This window comes from Miscanthus floridulus, chromosome 19 (assembly GCF_019320115.1).
Source record: "Miscanthus floridulus cultivar M001 chromosome 19, ASM1932011v1, whole genome shotgun sequence".
Taxonomy (NCBI): Eukaryota; Viridiplantae; Streptophyta; class Magnoliopsida; order Poales; family Poaceae; genus Miscanthus; species Miscanthus floridulus.
The window spans coordinates 43211225-43223290 of NC_089598.1; the positions used below are offsets into that span (position 1 = coordinate 43211225).

At 40.9% G+C, this 12066-nt stretch overlaps 1 protein-coding gene across 1 annotated transcript; it reads right to left on the reverse strand.

The window, feature by feature from the left end:
• Window positions 1-449: 449 nt before the first annotated feature.
• On the reverse strand, window positions 450-11722 carry LOC136528346 (autophagy-related protein 2-like). Its single transcript, XM_066521295.1, has 10 exons — window positions 11410-11722; window positions 9512-10530; window positions 7812-7960; window positions 6671-6924; window positions 3532-6564; window positions 2849-2961; window positions 1710-1902; window positions 978-1091; window positions 781-888; window positions 450-568 (listed from the first exon to the last, which is right to left on the reverse strand). The coding sequence occupies exons 1-10, from the start codon at window positions 11593-11595 to the stop codon at window positions 536-538; spliced, it is 5202 nt and encodes a 1733-aa protein (XP_066377392.1). The 5' UTR covers window positions 11596-11722; the 3' UTR covers window positions 450-535.
• Between the last annotated feature and the right edge of the window lie 344 nt (window positions 11723-12066).

Sequence of the window (12066 nt, forward strand, 5' to 3'; positions counted from 1 at the left end):
CGCCTGCGGCAAGGAGGCCGCGCCTGCGGCGGCGGCGGGCCGGCCGCGCCCGCGCGCTGGGGCCCAGGAGGAGGGGTAGGGAAGGGAGGGGAAGGCCTGGAGTAGGTGGGGGAGGGAGGGGGAGGGCGGCCAGCCATGGCGGCGGCAAGAGGCCGGCCGGCGGCGCCTGGCGGCTGGTTGGGGAGAAGAAAACCTAGTCTGATACCATGCTAGAGTTGTGAGAATCTATATCTTAGGCTAACCCTAGAAGGGTAGCAATATATATTAGTCATACATGGGCCTCATGGGCCTAATATACTCATGCTCTCGTACTCCAACAGTAATGGAGGATCGTGTCACCATCTGCAGTTCATAGTACCACTGCATAATCACAATTCCAGCAGCAATGCTAGCTGACATAATTTGTATATTTTCTACACTATATATCTATATTTACCTCTTTGCACTCCCTTGAGCAATTTCCGATCCTTCTTGTAGCTTTTGATGGGCAAAGAGACCAACTTTCTGGTCCCTGAACCAACAGCAACCAGTGATCTTATTGGAGGAAGCCCTTTAGCAATTTGTGCACCTAGACAACAGATACTTCAGTTCAGACTACAGGGGGATTTATTCATAAATCAAGTGGAGATTTAGTATTTTCTCTGTATTTGCACAAGAAAAACTAAATATTATCTCTATTTCTTGTAGACTTTTTCTGCTATCGAGTTTTTACATGTTCCGTGTCACTCATGCAAAAGCATACATATCTGAGAGTACAGGTGCACAAGGGGAGATGAGGACCTGATTTTTAGAAATGTCTTCCAACCATTCCGCAGCTACTGTATCACCTATGCTGTTCCATCCGTAAACACCCATTGCAGAAACATGCTTAAGCTTCAAATCAATTCCCTGTGCAAGAAATCTCATATCAGGGTTATTATACATAATCATCAGAAAGTTTCTTTGCTACTAAATGTGTTTCTTTCACTACAGTTTACCTTCCATGGAAGAATGTTGAGAAGTTCTGCGTAATTTCCCTTGCCTAGTGCAATCGGGTCAAACTGACGGGGTATATAATTAATGTGCAGAACAAGCGGCTTTACATCAAATTTCTGGCATCAGAGAGGAAAAAACAAATCACAATGTTATATACTGAAGACAAATAGCCCTGAGGCTTACAATGAAATGATATGTGATTGTTGTTTGTCACATGAAGCAAACAAAATTAGCACTTGCTTGGCCTTTTGTGACAACATGATCAGTTCATTGAATGCAAACTAATAATAATATAATAATAATAACAATAACAATAATAATAATATTATTATTATATTATTAAAAGCAGGGGTGTTTCTTCCGAAAAAATTGCAAAAATGACACTCGAAAGATTGACTCCTTGATTATGATGACACTCGGGTGGATGACAAGTGGGTCCATCTGTGTCTATGAATGTGGGTCCAATGTCAAATCTGCAAACGACGGATGTTTTGAGTCCCATTTTTGCAAATCGCCCGTTTCTTCCATATCTTCCACCTAATGACAGGTGGGCCCAAGCTGCTCATGCGCCTCACATGGCCAGCCAGAACTCCACCAACACTGCTAGATTTTAAGATCATCTAATGGCCTAGATTAATTCAAAGAGCCCATAACAAATACGACAAAATCTGACGATTGTGTTTGTAGTTCACTGAGCCGTCTGTTAAAGTAAGTGATGATGAACATGGAAATACCTGAAAGAAAGGAAGTAATGCCTCATCCACAACTGTATTGCTTCCATTGCTTGTGCTCTCCACATCAACAGTCTCATTTTCGCAATGCAAATGAGGATCGTTGTTACATGAATCATTCGTGAAGAAATTGATTAGGAAGTTAAGTTGCTCTTGATCAAGATGCAATTGTAGAGGCAAAATCTCGAGATGGAGCCTGCAAAAATTAGGATAGTGCAACAGAAGAGAATCAATTGTAAATGTAATATCAAGAGAGCACAAAAGTGAGAGAGTATTTCATATTGTTTCTATAAAAAAAAATGACCAAGGGGAGGGACGTCCCCCTGATTTTCATCTTAAGAAGTTGGTGCCGTGACTCGAACCCAGGCTGGCTCAACCAACCGCTTCTTTGGCGTGTTGTGCTGACCAGTTGCACCGTGAGAGTGTTGGCCATATTGTTTCTATGAAGAGCTCTCTTAAATAAGAGCACTGAAAACATGCTTGTAGGATGGTGGTAAGTTCTCCAGTTGTGAGGCTACGAATCAGGGCTCGAACCCTTGTAATTATATGGGTTAAGACCCGGCTTGTGGCAACAATGCACCTGTACAGGTGAGCCAGCTTTTGGGTGGCTTTTGTCGACCTTTCAAGCAATATCTTTTCAGATGTGTCTCCTTTTTTTTTCTCCCTTTTTAAGCTACAACATACTTTTTAGACTAAGCAATAAAAGGGGTCCCCCAAAGGCTCCCTACACCCTCCAATGCCTATGCCCTCCCTCCCTCTTGCCTAACCCTTTGCCATGACAGACCAAGTAGCATCAATGTCACCTGGTAGTGGGTACAAATGCCTTATGCCTCAAACTCCAGTGGGACACATTTATAGAGCCTCTGATGCGTAGGCTCTACCATTTATGTTTACTCACTTATGCAAAAACATAAATTAGCAAGTGCATCCTGCCTTATTCCATAACTGATCTGCAGCCACTACATAGGTTTTTCAACTACAATCTAACCAAAGAATGTTTTCCTATAGGTATGAATGGCATAAATAATCTTTTGAATCAATTGAGTATGGCAAAACTCAGTATGGATTAACAGAAAGAAGCTAAGGGTCTTTTTTTCATCATATGAATCCAATCTTATGTCGAAATGTAATACTTCATTTACCTGTAGTCTTCCAAAGGTGCCTGTGGCTCAGGCCTCACAGACTCCAGTTCTAACCTGAATGCACTGGAGCAAGACTCTCTTGGGTAATCCTTTGAGTTGTAACATCCAAGAACCTTTTTAAAAGGATGAGAATGATTACAAATCATTAGCCATGGAACTAAAGCTAGTTTGTAAATATAATAAGAGAGAATTCCTTATTTGACACTGGGAAAATGAGTCGTTCCTTTCTTGGCCCTGAAATTTTTTCCGTTCCCTATTTGACACTCACTTCAACTTTCATCCCTAATTTGACACTACTGTCAAATCCGTTAGCTAACGGTGTTAAGTGGCTGTTAAAAAGACGTTTTTGCCCCTAGAAAAAAAGCGGCGAAGCAAATTTGAGAGAAAAAAAAAACTGCGCCCGCCTTTGATGCATGCGCCCAGCTGCAAAAAAAAGGCGCAGGTTTTTGTTTCCTCTCAAATTTGCTTCGCCGCTTTTTTTTCTAGGGGCAAAAACGTCTTTTTAACAGCCAGTTAACACCGTTAGCTAACGGATTTGACGGTAGTGTCAAATTAGGGATAAAAGTTGAAGTGGGTGTCAAATAGGGAACGAAGAAAATTTCAAGGCCAAGAAAGGAACGACTTATTTTTCCAGTGTCAAATAAGGAATTGTCTCATATAATAACTTGGTAATATAGAAATACCAGTTTCCACGGAGCATAGATACTTTGATCACAAAGAGTTAAGTCCTCAGCAGCTACGGATAGCTTAGATATAGAAACATCCCCATTTGGATACATGTCAACTTGGATACTGAGCCCTCTCAAGGTAAATTCCAGTGAAGAGCTCCTATCTCTTCCATCTGTGCATGTTAAGCTAGTTGAATTTTTCTGAGGTAATAACCAGTCATCTCCAGCATACATCCGCCACTTTACATCTATATCATGAATATGAACCTTTCCTTTCAGATTATCAGGATTCAAACTGCAAACAGAAGCCACTTCATGTTGAAGTACTTGCTTGTTTTTCTTTTTCAAAACATGATTCTCAACTATTGTTAAGGGAACATTGTTATACCATCCAGCATCTTCACTTTCCAGGGTTCTACGAGAATTGTCACCAGATGTACATTTATGCTCTTCATCACATAGAGTTGATAATGATTGATGAAATTCAGGCATATAATATGAATCAATGATTTGATCAGGACAGGTATTCCGTTCTAGTGATCTTTGAGTAACATTGCCTTCCAGAGTAGATCTAAGAAATTCATGTGAAGAAGTGGCTGCATTCAGCTCAAATCCATCATCCGTCTCACTGCTACTAAATAAGTGATGGCAATTGCTCTCCCAAAAATTGTTGTCCAAGCAGTCCTCTGTGTAAAAAGCATTCTCAATAATATCATCAAGCAATCCATCTGACTGGTAATCCCCAGAATCCGCCGAAATCTCCAAACTGCTCTCAGACTTGTCTGATGCATCAGCAGCCATATTTTGCCTGTTTGCCTGCTGAACACTATTCCACCTAGACTGTAGATGATCTAAAGCATCCTGCATATCTGGACCATATAGCTGCTGGAGTTGGGATCCCAAACCAATAAGACCATAAATTGTGTCATGACATGTACCAATATCAAATTGGGAATCAGATATTTCAAGCTTCCAAAAGGAAGAATCTAATCTTAGAGAAGCTTCAACGAATGTATTCTGGGCAACCTTAATATAACCTGACTGACGAAGGTAATCTACACCATAACTACAAGTGACATTTGTTGAGCCAGATGATTGAGAAATGAGGACCCCAAGATCACGTAACTGGATATCAAAATCAGTAGCTGCAGAGGCTGATGCAGATTTATTATGGAGTTTAAATGATGATGCAGCTAAAAGGCATGAGAAAAACTTGCGGTCTGCTGCTCCAGCACTGAGAGTGGAATTTTTAAAATGAGGTTCATAGCTAACAGCAACATCAGCCAACTCGAGAAATAAAGATGACGAATAAGGTTCACCAGATTGATAGCTATTTACTGTGTTGCTATCATCTGACTTTTCAGTTCTATCTGAACCTGAACTGAACAGCAGGCATATCGCATTGATCCAATCCATACGGCCACCAGGTGCTACAATTGTACCAGAACGAACATCAACAGAAGTGTAGTTCTCTTTTAGCTTTGGGTTCCTGATGTGGGTCACAGAACAGCCAGCAGTGCCAATAGACAGCACATTAGTACTTTCACCATCACCCCGCCTGCAGGCAGAGTCCTTGCAAGCCACTATAAGAAAATCTTTACTTTCTCCAGGGTCTTTATCATTCTTAGCACTAACAGAACCCCAAAGCTCACCTTCAGCATGATTCACCCAAAGAAAACTAGCATTGTTGAGGCCTCCAACATTTGAACAGGAGAAAAGAGAAAATTTTGAAACTTTCAACTTAAGAGAGTTCCAGGATCCTTTTAGTTCTGCCTGTAATAAAGGACCAACTTCCACTGTTTCATTCAATTCAGTGCAAATTTCCAAGATACTGCATTCAAAAAGGACAGATGTTTGAATGCAGATATCATTGATCAGAACAGATTGGTCCTTGGAATTTCCAGAAATGCTTGTTTGTTCATTTGATATCCCCTCAATGACATGATCTAGCAGCTTATTTAGTAACTCACAATCCTTTTTACTAAGTTGTACTGAGACACAAGAAAGTTGAACATGAAATAAGAGCTCACTGCTCTTAAGGAGCTCCTGGCGCATACTAGATCCTGTCTCTGCAAGATCATGTGTTGAAGAAGGGGAAATGCCAGCCCATTTGCTGTTCTGTTTTTTAGTAATCTTTTCATCATGCAGCTTTGGCAAACTCCAAGCATTGTTCAAAATCTCAGGGCCAGTTACAGGATACATTCTCCTGATCAGTGTGATGCCAGAGTCATTATAACTGGCTCCAGTAACAGAAAGAATCTTCATTGTAGAGAAAGTTCTACCAACCAATACATTATTGACTGGCATAACCAAATATACATCTATGTTCCCTAGAGCCAAATGGATTGACGTACACGGCTTGCTAAGATGAACCTCATTTTGCATTTCATTTTGGGGGTGTGATGCAGTTCCTACCATGTTCAGACATGAAGTGTGGTCGATCACCAGGAACTTATCCAGGACAGATGGGTGGCTCAAATCCCATGAAAACTCAGATGGAAAGCACAGGACGATTCTTGCCGGTGATAGGGATATCTGAACTTTTAGACTTCCACTTGAGGGCATGTTTGTGCTGGTAGTCAATCTGCTTCCTTTTTCGTCACCATGTTTTTGAATTTTATGCTCTCCATGTGACAAATCAGACTCAGCTTTACTTACAAAACTCAGTAGCATGTATATTGTATGGAAGTGCACCCATAAAAGCAAAGGCGCCAAACAGATCGACATAGAAGTTGAGCTTACTAAATTGCCATCTTGATCTTTGGTACTGACACCATAATAGAATGTGCACTCGCCAAAAGTTTTTAGCAATTCAACTCTAGTCAATTCACTTGAACTGTTGCCACAAAATTCATAGGTTTCCACCGAGTGATCTCCAGCAGCAAACAGGCACCGAGGGAGGGAAGCTTGAACTCCTTGCCGCAAGTTATTGTTCAAGAAGTGGTTACCAAGGTTTGAATCATCTGAATTATTGTTTCCGGAGTGGTAGTATTCATCAATCTTAATTTGGGCAATTGATGCCTTGAACCTTACATTTTTTGGATAAGTCTGCAGATATCAACAAGAAAAAATATTAAACACCAAGCTTGGTGAAACTAAAATGATGCATGGACTAAGAATAGCACTGCTGTACCAGTACAGACAAAATGAATACCTGTAGATCAAGGTGAATGTTCTCACACTTGGCTTTGAGATGATGCATATTTAAGCTGGAAGCTGTAGCAGGAGATATAATTGATTTCTCAAAATGCTCAGAGGAAAGGCAGCTCGAAAACATTTCAGAATTTCTCATATCATCCACTGCGCTGACAGGAACACTGGAATTTTCGATATCTGTGTCATCACTGAACAAAAGAAGAACAGATACCTCGGTGATGGAGGCTCGTAAGGTCCTCTTGACAACTGGTTCTGTTACCAAATGAAAAGTAAAATAAGTATAGTCATATATATGGATGATCTGATCATTTCAGTGGCAGAAGTAAAATACTACAACCACATGGTTCCACGATTGAAATAAATGCAACGGTTTTGTTCATACCTGTGGTACTAACAGATGGCCATGATAGTGTCAGTAAGCTATTATTCATAAGTCACTTCTGTTGCTACTCATAATAAAGAAGTGTGATCAACATCATAATGGGCGAACTTAGAACATGGTATATGAGCTTTTGATGAAACACAGTGTTTTTTGCATGAATTGAGAACTGCGTCCAATGTTAAGGGTGTTTTTTCAGTACATTATCAACTAGTTTACTCTGTTAGTTAAAATCTGTTTTCCAATTTATAATACTAATAATATGAAAAGAAAAAAAAAACGTTTTTTAACAATACCATCAATTGAATTCGAGGTCCAGACCATGTTCCATCATCGATATACTTAGGTGCTAACAGTCTGATACATATTCCAGTCACATAAAAAAAAAGTTGCCCTTTTGGGACACAAGCAGTAAATGAACTTTAAGCTTGACCAACAATATCTCGATGAATGTTTATAGTTTAGCATGTACAGATTCAGCTTGACAAATACTTTCATGATATCACAATATATTGGTTCAGAACATATACATCAACAGAAATTGATGGGAAAAGCTGTGTTTTGGAGACTGTCCATGTAAAGGATGCCACTTTTTTTCCTAAGAAAAACAATCCATTTAACATGGATAGTTTCAAGAGTCAAAGAAAATGGCAGATGAAGAAGCCACATTATTTCATTCATAACCAAAACCAAGAAGAGTGGAAGGTATGGCATAACCATTAGTAAACTGAAAGTAATACACCAAAGTTGGAATGAATACCTTTAGGAATTTGATCAGATCCAGAAGCTAAAGTGGATGCAAAACTTATGGCATTGAACACTGAACACGTCCAGTCCCATATACCACTGTTTCCTAAACTTGACTGGGAGTTCCTCAATTCCTCAAAACATTCAAAGAACTGATCAATGCTGTCAGAAATAACAAGGGGTTAGTAATTAGAACAGCCCAAAAACAACTTCTTTTAAAAAACTAGCATGCTTCCCACAACAATATAAATAAATGAAACTTAGAAAACAGCAAGGGTCGGCCTTAAGCCCGTATCTCTTTGCCTTGGTAATGGATGAGGTTACCAAAAACATACAAGGGGATATCCCTTGGTGTATGTTATTCGCTGACGATGTAGTGTTAGTGGACGAGAGCCAGGCGGAAGTAAATAGGAAACTAGAGTTATGGCGGCAGACCCTTGAGTCTAAAGGTTTTAGATTGAGCAGAACTAAAACCGAATACATGAGATGCGACTTTGGCGGAGCTGCACAGGAGGAGGGATATGTGAGTTTGGAAGGTCAAGTAGTGCCTAAGAAGGATACCTTTCGGTATCTGGGATCGATGCTACAGAGGGATGGAGATATTTGTGCGGACGTTAGCCATAGAATCAAAGCAGGGTGGATCAAGTGGCGACAAGCTTCTGGCATTCTGTGACAAGAGGGTACCACAAAAGCTAAAAGGCAAGTTTTATAGAACGGCGATTAGACCGGCTATGTTGTATGGAGCAGAATGTTGGCCTACAAAGATTCGATATGTTCAACAACTGAGTGTTGCAGAAATGCGTATGTTGCGATGGATTTGTGATCACACAAGAATGGACCGAGTTCGGAACGATGACATACGTGATCGCCTAGGGGTAGCACCAATTGAAGAAAAGCTTGTCCAACATCGGTTGAGGTGGTTTGGCCATGTCCAAAGGAGACCTCCAGAGGCACCAATGCATTGTGGAGTCTTAAGCCAAGCTAATAATATGAGGAGAGGTAGAGAAAGACCGAAATTGACATGGGGGGAGGCAATAAAAAGATATTTGAAAGCTTAAGATATACATAGAGATCTATGTTTGAATAGGAGTGCTTGGAAAGCAGCTATTAAAGTGCCTGAATCGTGATTTGGGGCTCTTGGTGGGTTTCAACTCTAGCCTACCCCAACTTGCTTGGGACTGAAAGGCTATGTTGTTGTTGTTGTTAGAAAACAGCAAGAAACTCTTATGGAAGAATTACTTAAGTGCCAAAGCAAAGGGAAATTTATGCTAAAGCCAAAGAAGAGAGAAAACTAGTGCATTTGACCACTAAAACTCCTGGCTATATATCAAAGGTGCAGAGAAATACTCAAGCAAATAATGTCAATGGCCCTCTGCAAGTTGCCCTGTTTTTTAAATTATAAATACAGGACTTCAAAGGAATGCAGTAAAGAACAATTCGAGAAAGAAGATAGCAATAAGTGGGCTCTGTGGCGACCACAAATGAGAAGAAATGAAAAAAAAAGCTGTTTACTGTTGGCAGTTGGAAAGCATGCACAGACCAATGGACTAATTTTGAAGACCTTATTATTGCTGGTCTAATATTCACAAAATATAGAAACAGAAGCAAATTGTGGTATAGCAACATTGACAATAATATGGCAAAATCAATTTCAAGGTGCACTATGAGAGTTAATTAGAATTTCAAGGAATGAAATGTAGGGCAGAAACAAACCTTTCGTCACAATCTGAATCAGGGCCGCCTAGATCCTTACGGGCAACAGGCTCCATCCAGTCTGTTATCACGTGTGCCCTTGTAAGGAAAGAATCCTGAATTTTATCCTGCTTGCTTTGAGAAAATGTGCTCTGTGCCAAGTATTCACTGGTGGCTATCACAGAATCTAAACCTGGTTTCAAAGAGCTTGAAGCAGGTGGACAGAAGGCAGAGCTGGAAGAACTAATAGAGATATCTGCAATATTATGAACACAACTCTGTTCATCTACTGGCTTTCTTTGGAGAGAATCCCATACATTCATGATCCACCGGATGCTGCTGATTTGTAACCGTAATTCTAATGAATCAACTGACACATCTGCATCAATTTTCTCAAAGTTCAAGCACCCCTTATTCCATGGGATGCTTAAGTTAAGCTTCCCTGAGAAGCCACCAATGGGACCGGTGAAGACTGCAGTAGTACTATGACGTGCTGAAATGTCAGCTGTTCCTCTAACTGGATCATTTTGAAGCAGTGCGTCGACATCATCCATCTTCAAAAACTCAATGACCGCCTCATGGAAAGTTAAAAAGTTGTCCAGTTTAAATAGACCAAGTTGGGTTCCAAATTCCACCTCTTTAATTCGGAAAACTAGAGATCGACTAGTTTCTGGGACTCCACTATTCAAACTGATTTGAGGATCAAATACGACATAGACATTCTTTAACTTGATATTAAAGCTTGTCAGAAACCATTTGACGGCACTGGCAATTCTCTTTACACCTTCATCCACATCTCGAGATACAGAAGTGGAACACTGATTGCTATCGGATTCATTTCTTTGAGTCTTGACTAATGTCTGCGTGTCACTAGTACTACCAGAGACAGAGCATTCAGTATGCACATCATCAACTTCACTTGCAACAGATGGAGCAAGCACAAGCTCCAATTCTTCAACAACAATCTCGCAGCTAGCAGCGAATCTAACTAGCAGGGATTTTATCGATCCTTCTTTCAGCGTAATAGGGGATCCTGATAACTGAAATAATACAGAAAATTAACTGATGATTTCACTTTAAGACAGGAAGCAAACAATTTAAATTCTGCAGGATCCACAACTTTTTTTGGGGCATTCGAATAAGCGATGATTGTGGTATGCTAAGTACCACGATGAATAAAATTAGAAGAAAAATAGTGAACAAAGAGTATTGAAGCTACAAAGAACAGCAAGTAAAATCATAGACTAACTGGCCACATGATACTTTCTGCTAAATTGAATTTAACACTAGCCACCCTTAGCATTTCGGTGTGTACACGCTTTACATTGTAATGTATTTCAATTTAAGATGCTTCCTATGAATGAACTGCAACAAAGGTGCATAGCCTCTTCTCCTGCCCCCAAGATCAGATTTTGCAGCTATTCCATAAACTTTTAGGTACCAACTGAACTAATAAGAACCTACTGAAGTATACAATAGAACAACAGATTGAGATTAACCAAAATTGACACAGACATCAATCAAAAAAAATTCTACAGCTCCACTTCTTTACCCCACCAATCTTCAGCTCCAGCACAAAAAAAGCCAAAACCCCTGCCTCAATACCAACTAGAACTTGCGCCACAAAACAGTGGCCAATCACGATCAGAATTTAAAATGAAACAACTAAACCCACCCAGCAATCAAATCAATTATTATTCCTAACTTGAGTCCCAAGTTGTTAACTTCCCCACGCCACAATCCGATCATCCAGAAAACAGGCGAGCGGCAGTCGGCGATGGAACCATCACAAAACCTAACCTCCCTCTGCGCCTAATCGGAAGCGGACTGCGACGGCTCCAATACACATGGGAGGGAGAACAAGACGCCGGAACCGCGAGAGCAGGCGGGGGAGGGCGCGGAAGAAAAAAAAAAAGCACCTTACGGTTGATGAACTCAGCGTTGAGGGCGAGGTCGTTGAGCTGCAGCGTGCCGCGGCCAAGCTGGATGTCGAACTGGTCGAGGTCGAGGTCGCCGAGGATCAGATCCCCAAGCCGCTTCTTGAGCAGCGACTTGCAGACGCGCTTCACCAGCGTGTCGAGACGGAGGCCGTCCAAGAACCCCATCGCTTCCCCTTCCGCGGCGGCGACGGCGTCGGCGGTCAGAGAGGACGAGGCTCGCCGGCGACGGAAGCGATAGTTGCTTGGTTCGAACCGCTACAGGCGGGTTCAATACTCTCTTTTTTTTTGTCTGTCTTGTCCAACGACGAGATCAGGAGACAAGCTTTTCGCAGTCTCCAGAATTGAGAATAGTTATATTTGGATTATGTCTTTAGTATCTAAAATGGGTTTTCTCTGTTGAAGACTGTATTTAGTGTTTAGTTGCCAAGTTAAATTCTAAAAAAGTGATAAAGTACCCATCACATCGAATCTTGTGATACGTGCATAGAGCATTAAATATAGACGAAAAAAAATTAATTGCACAGTTTGATTGGAAATCGCGAGACGAACGTTTTGAGCCTAATTAGACTATGATTGAACACTAATTGTCAAATAAAAACGAAAGTGCTACAGTAGCCCAAAATCTAAAATTCGCCC